This window comes from Scyliorhinus canicula, chromosome 11 (genome assembly GCF_902713615.1).
Source record: "Scyliorhinus canicula chromosome 11, sScyCan1.1, whole genome shotgun sequence".
Classification (NCBI taxonomy): Eukaryota; Metazoa; Chordata; class Chondrichthyes; order Carcharhiniformes; family Scyliorhinidae; genus Scyliorhinus; species Scyliorhinus canicula.
This window is the reverse complement of record NC_052156.1, coordinates 97,849,684-97,864,148: the sequence shown is the minus strand read 5'-3', so window position 1 is coordinate 97,864,148 and position 14,465 is coordinate 97,849,684. Positions and strand designations below refer to the sequence as shown.

Here is a 14,465-nt window from a genome sequence, read left to right as displayed (position 1 = left end):
TAGAAAGCATCCTATCGGGCTGCATCACAGCCTGGTATGGCAACTGCTCGGCCCAGGACCGCAAGGAACTTGAAACTGCTAACCATCTCCACCTCGGCCCCGTTGATGCTGTATAGTACTTTGCTTCCTGAAGTCGATGACCAGCTCTTTAGTTTTGCTGGCATTGAGGGAGAGATTGTTGTCGTTACACCACTCCACTAGGTTCTCTATCTCCCTCCTGTATTCGGACTTGTCGTTATTCGAGATCCGGCCCACTATGGTCGTATCGTCAGCAAACTTGTAGATGGAGTTGGAACCAAGTTTTGCCACGCAGTCGTGTGTGTACAGGGAGTAGAGTCGGGGGCTAAGTACGCAGCCTTGCGGGGCACCGGTATTGAGGACTATTGTGGAGGAGGTGTTGGTGTTCATTCTTACTGATTGTGGTCTGTTGGTCAGAAAGTCAAGGATCCGGTTGCAGAGTGGAGAGCCAAGTCCTAGGTTTTGGAGCTTTGACATGAGCTTGGCTGGGATTATGGTGTTGAAGCCGGAGCTGTAGTCAATAAATAGGAGTCTGATGTAGGAGTCCTTGTTTTCGAGATGCTCTAGGGATGAGTGTAGGGCCAGGGAAATGGCGTCTGATGTTGACCGGTTGCGAAGGTATGCGAATTGAAGTGGGTCAAGGCATTCCGGGAGTATGGAGGTGATGCGCTTCATGATCAGCCTCTCGAAGCACTTAATTACAACTGACGTCAGGGCCACCGGGCGGTAGTCATTGAGGCATGTTGCCTGATCCTTCTTTGGTACCGGTATGATGGTGGTTTTCTTGAAGCAGGTGGGGACCTCGGAGTGGAGTAGGGATAGGTTAAAGATGTCTGTGAATACCTCTGCCAGCTGGTATGCGCAGGCTCTGAGTGCACGACCAGGGATCCCGTCCGGGCTCATCGCCTTCCGTGGGTTCACTTTCAGGAAGGCCGATCTGACTTCGGAAACTGTGTTGGTGGGTATGGGTGAATTATGGGCTGCTGGGGCACTCGACAGCGGATTGTTGGTTACCTGCTCAAACCGAGCATAGAATGCATTAAGTTCATTGGCTGCTGCCAGAGATACTGCTCGGCTTTGCTTTGTAGCCCGTTATGTTGTTTAGTCCTTGCCACAACCGCCGAGAGTCTGTCTGTGACTCTAGCTTAGTTTGATATTCTCTCTTGGCATCTCGGATGGCTTTGCGGAGGTCGTACCTGGATTTCTTGCATAGGACAGGGTCGTCTACCTTGAACGTCTCAGATCTGTCCTTCAGTAGGGAGTCAATCTCGCGGTTGAGCCATGGTTTCCGGTTGGGGAATGCACGTACTGCTTTCTTTGGCACACAGTCGTCCACACATTTGCTGATGAAGTCTGTGACTGTGGTGGCATACTCATTTAAGTCAGTCGCTGAGTTCTTAAATATGGACCAATCCACTGTCTCTAAGCAGTCACGTAAGAGCTCTTCTGTCTCCTCGGACCAGCACTGCATAACCTTCTTAGCTGGATTCTCTCGCTTGAGTTTCTGCTTGTAAGCCGGGAGAAGGAGCACAGTCTTATGGTCTGATTTCCCAAAGTGCGGTCGGGGGATGGAACGGTAGGCGCCCTTGATTTTTGAGTAGCAGTTGTCAAGAGTGTTGTCGCCCCTGGTGGGACAGGAAATGTGCTGGTGGAATTTTGGCAGTACACTCTTGAGGTTGGCTTTGTTGAAGTCTCCGGACACAATGAACAAGGCCTCCGGGTGTTCTGTTTCATAGTTGTTTATGACTGTGTACAGTTCATCCAGTGCCTTCCTCACTTCTGCCTGGGCTTGGATGTAGACTGCTGTGATAATGGCTGAAGTGAACTCACGTGGAAGATAGTATGGGCGGCACTTTACGGTCAAGTATTCCAGGCCTGGGGAGCAGTAGGTCGCCAGGGTCACCACATCCAAGCACCAGGAGGAGTTGATGAGGAGGCAAACCCCTCCACCCTTCGCTTTGCCTGAAGATGCCGTGCGGGCCGCCCGGTGAATAGAGAAGCCTTCAGGTTGTATGGCACAGTCCGGTGAGGCGGGGGTGAGCCATGTCTCTGTGAAACAGAGCACACAGTAGTCTCTTACTTCCCTCTGAGAGGTAAGTCTGGCGTTAAGTTCATCCAGCTTGTTTTCAATCGCTTGGACGTTTGCCAGGAGTACGCTGGGGAGAGGGGTCTTGAAACCGCGTGGCTTCAGTCTAACCTGCAGAGCGCTGCGTTTCCCTCGCTTCCTCGGTCGGCGGCTGCTGCTGGATGATCCTGGGATCCGATGGGAGACGTCAGCCCTTGTGGAAGGTATGTGGTTGCGTCTGGCGGGGTCCAGGGCGCTAGCGAGGTCCAGGGCGCTGTTTACGTTTCCGGTTTACTGTTTACACTACCCTGAGGAACTCCGTAAGAAGTCTTACAACAGCAGGTTAAAGTCCAATAGGGTTGTTTCGAATCACTAGCTTTCGGAGCACTGCTCCTTCCTCAGGTGAATGAAGAGGTAGGTTCCAAAAACATATATATACATAAAGTCAAAGATGCCAGATGATGCTTTGAATGCGAGCATTTGTAGGTAAATAAGTCTTTACAGATCCAGAGAGAGGGGTAATCCCAGGTTAAAGAGGTGTGAATTGTCTCAAACCAGGACAGTGGTTGGATTTTGCAAGCCCAGGCAAGATGGTGGGGGGTGAGTGTAATGCAACATGAATCCAAGGTCCCGGTTGAGGCCGTACTCATGTGTGCAGAACTTGGCGATACGTTTCTGCTCAGCGATTCTGCGTACGTGTATGCTCATAGACTGCAGGAAAGGATGTCCCGAAGCGTGGTACATTGGTGAGACTATGCAGACGCTGCGACACCGGATGAACGGACATCGCGCGACAATCGCCAGGCAGGAACGTTCCCTTCCAGCCGGGGAACACTTCAACAGTCAAGGGCATTCAGCCTCTGATCTCCAGATAAGTGTTCTCCAATGTTGCTCGTTCTGGGTGAGTGTGCTTTACACTCAATTGGCTCTGTTTTATTCCTAAACTCTAGAGTCGCCAGGTATATTTATGATACCGCCACAAGATTCAAGTTCAAGTTCAGATCAATGACTCAATACACCAGTTAGTAAGTTCAAACAAGACACGTTTATTGTTACACAGTTATTTGCTACTCATGCATATAAAACTAAGACTAAACTATTCCTACCACTACTAGGCCAATACTTATCTGGAATAAGGGAACGGCCGGATCAGGGAACAATGGCCTCTTGCTTTGTCCTGGATCCGTAGGCTTCCAGTTGGCGTGGACTAAAGGGGGCAGGAGTATCTACTCTCGTAGCGTGCGTTGTATGACACTTGTCGGTGTAGCAATTGGCCAGGCCTCTCCTTCTCACGTCCAAGTTCCTGGAGAACTGCTGCAAAGGTGTTCTGCTGGGAGGGCTGGCTAAGAGAGAGAGCTGGGGTCGGGGTCTCTGTCTTATACTGTTTTGGGTTTCACGCCCATCTGGGCGGACCCTCTATAAACTTGCAATCGATTGGGTCTCTTCCCAATCGATTGATTTGAATTTCCCCAATAACAGGGCTGTTCCTCGATCACTGGGCGGTTCTTTCTACCTTGTTTGTGTCCTTTTGTTTCAGACTCCACTGGCGCCGGGATGTCTGACCTGCTATAGAATGTTTCAATCTCTTCTAATTGTTGTGTCCATTGTGCCTGAGAATCACCGGGAATCGCTCAATTAATATGTGAAGCTTGTTAGTTTCTATGCTGTCTGGTTTCTTTACAGACAGAATCCACAGAGAGGTTCTGCAACCTGCTTGCCTCTCTATCATTGTCCAATTTTCCCTGCATGCAACTCAATGTTCCATTTTATGTCGGGAAGTGGCCAACTTCGGTGGCTACACCAAGGACGCGCAACACGCCGACCAGAAACTTATAGCCAAGTTCCGCACACATGACTGCGTCCTCAACTGGGACCTTGGATTCATGTTGCATTACATTCATCCCCCACCATCTAGCCTGGGCTTGCAAAATCCTACCAACTGTCCTGGCTTGAGACAATTCACACCTCTTTAACCTGGGGTTACCCCTCTCTCTGGATCTGTAACGACTTAATTACCTGCAAATGCTAACATTCAAAGCATCATCTGGCAAATTTGACTGCCTCTTCATTCACCTGAAGAAGGAGCAGTGCTGCAAAAGCTAGTGATTTGAAACAAATCAGCTCAGGTCTTAAAAGACAGCATCGCTTTTTAAAAACAAGTGCCTCCATTATTTAAACTAATAACTTGTAGAATCTGCATACAATAGCACGCATAAATGGCAGGTGGAAAATAGTGTCATGTGAGAGTACCATTAAGAAATGAGTATTTATCAGTGATGTCAGACTGTGGGTGGAGCTTGCCTGTCGCTCTGCTTTACTTTAGCTTTAGGCTGTTTGCTCCAGAGTATGTTTAGTTTCGTTTTCAGAGAGAAAAACTGCAGTGAAAGCCAGCAGATGTGCATGGATATCTCTACAAGCTAAAGACTGTTCATTTGGAGGATTTCAAAGTGATAACTGCTCTCAGTAGAGAATTTAAACCTGATCTCTGTGTTAAAAAGGGTCTTTTGTCTTCTGGATTTTATTTGGATATTTATTAAGGGTTATCTTTCAAGGACTGTATTCTTTGGGGATTTATTGGTGTTGATAGTTGTTAAGATGTTTACTGTGGGTTTATAAAATGTTAACTGGTTTCATAAATAAACACTGTTGTATTACACCTGCAGAGTAAGCCCGTGTGTTCCAAAATAACCACAATCTATTAAAAGTCGTGGGTCAAGTGAACTCCATAATACACTTTGGGGTTCTCTAAACCCTGGCCCATAACAATAGGGGATAAAGGTCTAGTAGCAACACAATACATCTCCAAATCCTAAGGATTTCGTTCCCCGACCTGCACTCGGTGCAGTTTTTATACAAGTGACGGCTCCCCTTGTTAAGGGGAATCCTTTTCCCGTTACCGTATTGTGTGGAGGTAATGGGAAACCGGATGGTCCTTATCCGGTGACCTCCATGGGGGTTATAATACTTCTCTTTTCCCCCCTCCCCAAAATCTGGAGTAATGTCCATGGACTGGTGTGCAGTCCCCTCGTCCTCTTTGCCCGGTGACAGTGCTCGGGTGTTGTCCGTATTGCACCTGGAGGCATATACCGGATTGGGCGGCAACATTTGCGCAAAGAATGCTTGGGCAGTGTCGGTGCCATTGGTGCTGTCTCGGGACTTGGCACGGGTGTCTCTGGTGGCAGCAGGATGTCTATGTCCAACTCTGAATTGGACCTGGGCGTGTCTTCTTCCAGCGATTCAGCGTCCAGACCCTCGATGGTTGGCAGAGCCAGGGGCTTTGGTGGTGGCAGTGACAGTAGTGGCAACAAAGGCAGCGGACAAGACGGGATTGGTGTCTCCAGAAGGGGAGCTGCCGCATCTGCCATGTTGCCACGGAGGTGTACATGTGCCGATTGGACTTGTGGCCCTGTGTGCGCACTTGATAGGAGACCGGTCCAGTTTTGGACAACACGACACCCGGATCCATGCGGCCCTGTGGCTGAAATCTCGGATGTGCACCGAATCTCCAGGGGCGAACGTGCACTAGGGTGTCCATCGGCATGCATCCGCCTCCGTTCTGTCCTGGGTATGGTGGACCTTCGCACCAAAATCGGGATCACAGAATCATAGAATTTACAGTGCAGAAGGAGAACATTCAGTCCATTGCGTCTGCACTGGCCCTTGGAAATTGCACCCTACTTAAGCCCACGCCTCCACCTATCCCTGTAACCCCACCTAACCTTTTGGACATTAAGGGGCAATATAATATGACCGGTCCACCTAACTTGCACATATTTGGACTGTGGGAGGAAACCGGAGTACCTGGAGGAAACCCATGCAGACACTGAGAGAAAGTGCAAACTCCACACAGACAATCACCTGAAGCCGGAATTGAACTCGGTACCCTGGAGCTGTGAGGCAGCAATGCTAACCACTGTACCACTTGCTGACATTTGGCGGGTGCGGAAGCGGCGAAGGACCCCCGTTCTGGCATGCGGCGCTATGAGTAAATAAAACAGAAACTAAGCCAATCCGGTCTTCCGGGAGCTGGATGTTTGTTTCTTCATCCCAAGCTTGAAAATTTGTAAATTCCTATTGGCTAACCCATTTGAAGCCGGGTGGTTTGGCACAGTATGCACGTGGCAGATTACGTTTGTGGACATGAACAAAGCAAAGTCCACACTTGTGAAAGCAGTCCTATTGCCGGAGGCCAACACCTTGCGTATACCGTGTATAGTGAAGGTTTGATGAAGCCACTTGAGCCAACATGGAGGTGAGACCATGGCTGACCTGGTCACTCCGAAGAGTGGAGTGGCGCCGCCAGTGGCATCTTTTGGTGCTCCTGGCATTGCGCGCAGTGCTGGGCCAGTCTTTCAATGTCGGCATCAATTCCGCACCACCAAACGTAGCTGCGGGCCAGCATCTTCATCTTGGACACTCCTGTGTGTCTGTTCTGGAGGTCTTGCAGGAGCGGACCACGTACCTGTTCGGAAACCACCATGCGCATCCCCTAAAGGATAACACTGTCCTCGGTGCTCAGCCCCTGCATCTTGGAGGTATAAGCCTTTAGATCTCCTGGCATGGAGCGGTGCTGAGCCCCATGCTGCACAATGTGATGGACGCACGCCAGTTGCGTGTCCGTCTGGGTCCAACAGGATGCAGTGACCGGCAGGGAGTCCAGAAAATGGAGGGGGGGTGATGATCTCGTTGGCTGAAGAGGACATAGGTGGCCTGGTGTGGAGGGAAGGTGGCTCAAAGCATCTGTGTTCGGAATCTTTGCCCCGGAGAGGTGTTCCCGCACATATTCATATGCAGCTAACAGCAGTGCCCAATGCTGGATCCGAGCAGACATAATGGGAGGAATCGTCCGATCCTCCTTGAATTATCCGAGCAGGGGCTTGTGGTCTGTGAATACGGTGAACCATAGACATACTATGAAACTTTTTCACCCCAAAAACAATGGCCAAATCTTCCTTCTCAATCTGCGCGTATTGTTTCTCTGCGTCGGCCAGTGTCCTTGAGATGAAGGCGATGGGACGCTCTGACCCATTTTTCATCCAGTGGGTAAGGATGGCTCCAACCCCGTAAGGGGAGGCATCACATGTCAGAGCGGTTTTGAAGGGTCAAAATGGATCAGCAGTTTTGAGGAAGATAGCTGCTGTTTTACCCTGGCGAAAGCCATTTGCTGTGCTTGGGCCCATTCCCACAGTTGCCCCTTCAACAGATGGTGGAGAGGCGTTAAGAGCCTGGCCAGATTTGGGATGAACTTCCCTTAATAGTTCACAAGGCTTAAAAGTTCAATCCGTCCGTCAGGTACGGGAGCCTGTCAGATTGCCCATGCTTTTCCACAGAATGCAACCTATGATGGTCCACATGGTACCTCAGATATGTGACTTTGGCTGCTTTGAAAACACATCGGAGGGGAGCGCTGACCTCCTCGAAGCACCGGAGAACCACGGCCAGGTTGTGTAAGTGCTCCTGGTCAGATCAGCCTATAATTAAGATGTCATCCAGTTATATCACCAAGCGAGGCAAGATATTTTCCATTACCTTCTGAAAAATGCCATATGCTGAGGAAATCCCAAAGACAAGGGGCAGCATGGTAGCATGGTAGTTAGCATCAATGCTTCACAGCTCCAGGGTCCCAGGTTCGATTCCCGGCTGGGTCACTGTCTGTGTGGAGTCTGCATGTCCTCCCCGTGTGTGCGTGGGTTTCCTCCGGGTGCTCCGGTTTCCTCCCACAGTCCAAAGATGTGCGGGTTAGGTGGATTCTTGACTTTCTGACCATTGACTTTCTTAACTGGATCCTTGACTTTCTGACCAACAGACCACAGTCAGTAAGAATGAACACCAACACCTCCTCCACAATAGTCCTCAATACCGGTGCCCCACAAGGCTGTGTACTTAGCCCCCTACTCTACTCCCTGTACACACACGACTGCATGGCAAAACTGGGTTCCAACTCCATCTACAAGTTTGCTGACGATACGACCATAGTGGGCCGGATCTCGAATAACGACGAGTCCGAATACAGGAGGGAGATAGAGAACCTAGTGGAGTGGTGCAGCGACAACAATCTCTCCCTTAATGCCAGCAAAACTAAAGAGCTGGTCATCGACTTCGGGAAGCAAAGTACTGTGCACACCCCTGTCAGCATCAACGGAGCCGAGGTAGAGATGGTGAGCAGTTTCAAATTACTAGGGGTGCACATCACCAAAAATCTATCCTGGTCCACTCATGTCGACGCTATCACTAAGAAAGCACAACAGCGCCTTTACTTCCTCAGGAAACTAAGGAAATTCGGCATGTCCACATTAACCCTTACCAACTTTTACAGATGCACTATAGAGAGCATCCTATCGGGCTGCATCACAGCCTAGTATGGCAACTGCTCGGCCCAGGACCGCAAGGAACTTCAGAGAGTCGTGAATACCGCCCAGTCCATCACACGAACCTGCCTCCCATCCATTGATTCCATCTACACCTCCCGCTCCCGGGGGAAAGCAGGCAGCATAATCAAGGATCCCTCCCACCCGGCTTACTCACTTTTCCAACTTCTTCCATCGGGCAGGAGATTCAGAAGTCTGAGAACACGGACGAACAGACTCAAAAACAGCTTCTTCCCCACTGTCACCAGACTCCTAAATGACCCTCTTATGGACTGACCTTATTAACACTACACCCGTGTCTGCTTCATCTGATGCCAATGCTTATGTAGTACATTGTATATATTGTGTTGCCCTATTATGTATTCTCATGTATTTTCTTGAATTCTGTTTAATTCCCTTTTCTTCCCATGTACTGAATGATCTGTTGAGCTGCTTGCAGAAAAATACTTTTCACTGTACCTCGGTACACGTGACAATAAACAAATCCAATCCAATCCAATCCGATTGGCCATGCTAAATTGCCCGTAGTGTCCTAATAGTAAGGTTAAGGGGGGGGAGTTGTTGGGTTACGGGTATAGGGTGGATATGTGGATTTGAGTAGGGTGATCATTGCTCGGCACAACATCGAGGGCCGAAGAGCCTGTTCTGTGTTCTGTGTTCTATGTTCTATATTTGTATAGCCCCTGTTGCGTGTTTATGGTCATAAAGCGGCAGGATTTGGGGTCCAGAATTAGCTGGAGATATGCGTGGCTCATGTCTAACTTGGTGCAGCGGCCATTGACATTACGTACAAGTCGTCTATTTGAGGGACCAGATAATGGGAGAAATGGTTCACTGTTACCTTGTAATTGCCACATAGGCATACGGAACCATCAGGCTTTAACACGGGTACGACCGGCTTTGCCCAGTCGGAGAACTGGACGGGACATATGGGGCTGGATTCTCCCGCAATCGGCGGCAAGCGCGATGTGAACGCACTTCAGGGGGCTCGGCCGGTACTGGAGGGCCCTGAAAGGACCCGGCGGGGCCTGGCTTGTCGGACGTCTAGCGGGGTCCTCGGAGGGGGGTGTGTGTGTTTGTGTGTGTGGAGGATCCGAGTCCTCGGGGGGTGGGGGGGGGGGGGGGGGGTGGAGGATCCGGGTCCTCGGGGGGAGGGGTGGCCGTGGAGGATCCGGCCCCGGGGGGGGGGGGGGGCCACGGTGGCCTGGCCCACAATCGGGACCCACCGATCTGCGGGTGGGCATGTGCTGTGGGGGCACTCTTTCCCTCCGCGCCGACCTCTGTAAGGCTCCGCGATGGCCGGCGCGGAGAAAAACCCCTTGCACATGCGCAGGAAGCACAACAGCGGTTTTGCGCATGCGGCAGAACACACTGGCGGTCCTGCGCACGAGTCAGCCGGCGGGACTGGCCGAAAACGAGTGGCTGCTCGGCCCATCGGGGCCCGGAGAATTGCCAGGGGGGGGCGCCGCGCGGGTTGATCCCCGCCCCTGTCCCCGCCTGAAAACCGCCGCTGGAGAATTTGGCAGTCAGCGCCGGAGCGGGATTCACGCCTCCCCCCCGCCCCCCTCTCCTTCGAGCTTTTGTATTTTTTCCCCCCACAGTGAGGAAACATTTGCCCAAAATGAAGTTCCAGTGAAGGTATAGGTACCATGCATTAATTTACCATCCTCCAGTCACACCAAATGGCATTTTAATATCTTTGAAGTAATAAATACTAACATATCTACTGAAAGGCAAATGGAATGTTTGACTTGGGAAGGGGGAGCGGCTGGAGTGAAAAAAATCATAAAGGTGAATATATCATAAGCTTATGGTTGTCCTAACGTTATTTTTTTCCTCAGCTGTTGCAGCGGAGAAGGATGGGACACCAGTATTTAAGTTTCCCAGGTGGAGGCTGAAGGGAAAACCTATTGGTGATGTTGTTGAGGCCTATAAATCGGTCAGAGCAGAACTAAATGTGCTCCCGTTCTGCAGCCAGTTTATCCCCATGGAGGTTATTAATTACCCGAAGCATGGATCCATAATCTACCACCCATCACTGCTTCCTCGTCACAGGGGTGCTGCTGCAATAAACTGGTGAGAATAGTGCTCCACACACAGTAATATTGACTGTTGTGGCACACTTTAAATTTTGTATGTAATGAGGATCTGATTGTAAGAAGCTTATTACAAGGAACAAACTGAGCTTTTAAGTATTATTTTGATTTCTGTTGATGTTCTAAATCGTCGTGAACTTTCTAATTTTGGATATGTATTTTAAACAACTTTTTTGTTGATTCTTCAGTAAACTACTGATAATCTAATAATAGATTCATCCTCCCACTCAATAATTTAAGGAGGACCTGCCTGTTTTTTGTGTTTGGTGTAAGGTGAGCGATTTGAAGGAAGTAAGTTTTATTGATGAAAAGAGAGGCATGTTGCTGATGCTCTTTGTCTTGCACTCATCAGGATACCTGCCAGAATTCCAAATTTGAAATAATCACAACAATTTATACTATAGGCGGAAAGGATTTCTGATTATGCTTGTAAATCCTGAAACTAAATGGCTGCTATTAGAGATGATACCATGATTGGGCAGCACTTGCTGAGAAATCCTGAATGCACTATAGCTAATTTAACAACTAATTTAAGACAATTACCTGAGTTCGCACCTTGGCTCATTTTACACTTGTTCACAGTGACTTACATTCATAGGCAGGGATCCATTCGCCATAAGCGTAAGGAATATATTCAAGTGTAACACCTTTTTTTGAAATACCCGGAATTATGGAAACCCCCCCCCCCCCCCACCCCGAGAAGAACCCCCACATACATCCACCACTCCCTGCTAACATTTTACCACTCTTTAAAGAAGTCGATGGAAAACCACCGCATTGAAAAGAACCCCTCATCTGCGCCTCTGATTGCAAACTTTATCTTTCCCAGGTGCAAAATCTCTGCCACGTTGTTCACCACACCGTCGCTTTAGGTGGCTCCGGGTCCCACCACCCAAACAGTATCCACTTCTGGGAGGCAAAGACCAACACGTCAGCCTCTCCGCCACCTGCACTGCCAGTTCTTCCAAAACTCCAAATATTACCACCTACGGGCCTGGAGCCACCTTCACCCCCAGAACCTTTGACATAGTTCCTCCAAAGCCCTCCCACCCAGAACTTCTCCAACTTCGGCATGCCCAAAAGATGTGGAAATGATTTGTCGGTCCCCTTGTGCTCCGCCCGCGTCTATCCTCTACTTCTGGAAAGAACCAACTAATCCTTTACACCATCATGTGCGCCCTACTCACCAGTTTGAACTGTATGAGACTCAGTCTCGCACATGAGCAGGATGAGTTTACCCTTTGCAAGGCCTCACTCCATAGCCCGCTTCTAAGGCCCACACCCTCCCCCAGCTCCTCTTCCCATTTCCATTTTATTTCCTCCACCGAAAACCTCTCTGCCACCTCCAACTCCCCATATATGTCCGAGATCCTACCCTCTCCTATCTCGTCCTCTGGCAAAATCGTATCTTGCAGCTCCGGGGATGGTAATTTCGGGAACGTAGCCAACTCCTTCCTGATAAAATGTCTGACTCACAGATACCGAAACCCATTCCACCTCGGTTGAGAATGGATGAGGTCCAATAACATTTCCCTCAAACTCGTCCCTCTACATGAGGTTTCCTCCATCCGACCTCCATACCGACCTCTTCTCCACTGCCCACTTCCTGACCGTCTCAATGTTCACTGCCCATTAATAATTCAGCAGGCTCGGCAGCCCTCTCTATGTCTGTCTCTCTCCAAAAAAGCCCTCCTAATCAGGGCACCTTACCCACCGATATAAACCACAGGATCATCCTATTGACATTACCAAAAAAAGATTGGGGCTCAAAAATCGGGAGATTTTGGAACACGAATAGAAACTTTGGCAGCACCATCATTTCTTTTAAAAAAAAAAACATTTTACTGAATTATCAATAATTATCCAGCAGGAAAGAAGGGGGCCCCGGGGGAAAGACAGAAATAATTTACGTGATAAATACTGAATTTGAAAAAAATGAAAAAGGTTGGGACCAGACAGATTGTATCTGTCTAAAAGTTTTCAAGGCTGACAAAGCTACCATCTAGGAATAAATATCGAAAGTGCATCAGACCTCCTGTTCTCCAGGACCTGAATGTCGGATTCAAGCCCAAAGGCACAAAGAGGTGGTTGTCACATATCGGGGCAAATGAGGAGAGAGAGAGAGAATATTGAAACTGCTTCCGAATCCTGAGGGATGAAATCTCCCCTGAGGGAAGACCTACCGGGGAGAAGGACAGCGGTGCGGTAATTATGTGTCGGGAGGAGGCTGTGGCACACAACCGTGCCTCTAATCTACTGCAGTTTGATTTTGGATCAGTCAGCCATTGTAGGATTGTTTGCATGTTGGCAGTCCAGTATTAAAACAGGAGATTCGGGGGGGGGGGGGGGGGGGGGGGGGGGGGGTCAAGTCTCCCGATCCTCTGCCTCTCTGAAGCAGAGCATTGCGGACTCTGGGACTTTTATCTGCCCAGACAAATGCTGATATTAATTTGTTGGCCGTAATAAAAAATGCTTTGGGTAAAAATTGGGGATACTTTGAAATAACAAAAACCTAGGTAGTACATTCATTTTAACAGTTTGAACAAAGAAAATTACAGCTCAGGAACAGGCCCTTCGGCCCTCCCAGCCTGCGCCGATCCAGATCCTTTATCTAAACCTGTTGTCTATTTTCCAAGGATCTACTTCCCTCTGTTCCCTGCCCGTTCATATATCTGTCCAGATGCATCTTAAATGAAGCTATCGGGCCTGCCTCTACCACCTCCGCTGGTAAAGCGTTCCAGGCACCCACCACCCTCTGCGTAAAAAACTTTCCACGCACATCTCCCTTAAACTTTCCCCCTCTCACCTTGAAATCGTGACCCCTTGTAATTGACACCCCCACTCTTGGAAAAAGCTTGTTGCTATCCATCCTGTCCATACCTCTCATAATTTTGTAGACCTCAATCAGGTGCCCCCTCAACTTCCGTCTTTCCAACAAAACGTTTGGATCCAGCTTGCTAGAGTCAGGGGGTGATTATTCCACCTCTGTAAGTCCATTTTGATCTTGCTGATGAGGCTTGAAAAGTTCAGTTTGTGGAGTAAAGCCCAGTTACGGGCCACCCGGATCCCCAGATATCGGAAATTAGAGGGTGAAAGGCGAAACGACAGCTGAGCCTCTCTGCCCATTGAGTAAACTGGGAAACACTCACTTTTATTGATGTTTAATTTATAGCCTGAGAATGTGCCAAATCTCGTGAGTATCTTCATGATGTTTCTATTGAGGAGACCGGATCCGTAATATATAGTAGGCAATCTGCATATAGTGAGATTCAGTGCTCCTCCCCCTCTCGGTGTATTCCCTCCATTCCTCTGATGACCTTTACACTACCGCAAGAGGTTCAATATCACCGTGAAGAGCAATGGAGAAAAGGGGCAGCCCTGTCTCGTGCCCCTGCCTAACGGTAAGTATTGGAAGGAGGTCATATTTGTGCGAATGTTGGCTTTCGGGGAATAGTACATCAGCCAAACCCAGAAGGAGAATTTGGGGCCAAAACCGAATCTATCCAAGATCGCAACTCAACTCCATCCCATCAAACGCTTTTTCTGCATCCAAAGATATTATAACTTTTCAAGAGATGCCGAACATTGGGCAATAACTGTCTACCTTTAATAAAACCTGTCTGATCCTCTGAAAGTATATCTGGAAGACATGGGTCTATCTAGGTTTCCAGGACTTTTGGCAGTATATTAACACCCGTGTTAAGAAGTGAAATGGGTCGATAAGACCCACATTCCGCCCTCTTTCAAGAGTACCGAGATTGTGGCTTGGGGCAAGGATGAGGGTGATGACCCCCAAGACAGTAGATCATTGAGCATGTCCAAAATTAAAGTTAGTTGCACTTTTAAAGTTCGGGTGGGAAGCTGTCAGGACCGAGGGCTTGGCCAGATTGAAGACGACCAATACATTTCTGTATTTCT

The 14,465-nt window shown here is 49.1% G+C and overlaps 1 protein-coding gene across 1 annotated transcript in view; it reads left to right on the top strand.

The window, feature by feature from the left end:
- The window catches only part of LOC119973215 (mitochondrial 10-formyltetrahydrofolate dehydrogenase-like), a 265,097-nt gene that overhangs the window by 20,093 nt on the left and 230,539 nt on the right, over positions 1-14,465 (top strand). Inside the window, 1 exon segment of the mRNA XM_038810876.1 lies at positions 10,293-10,527. Within this exon segment, the coding sequence (XP_038666804.1) occupies positions 10,293-10,527 (235 nt within the window).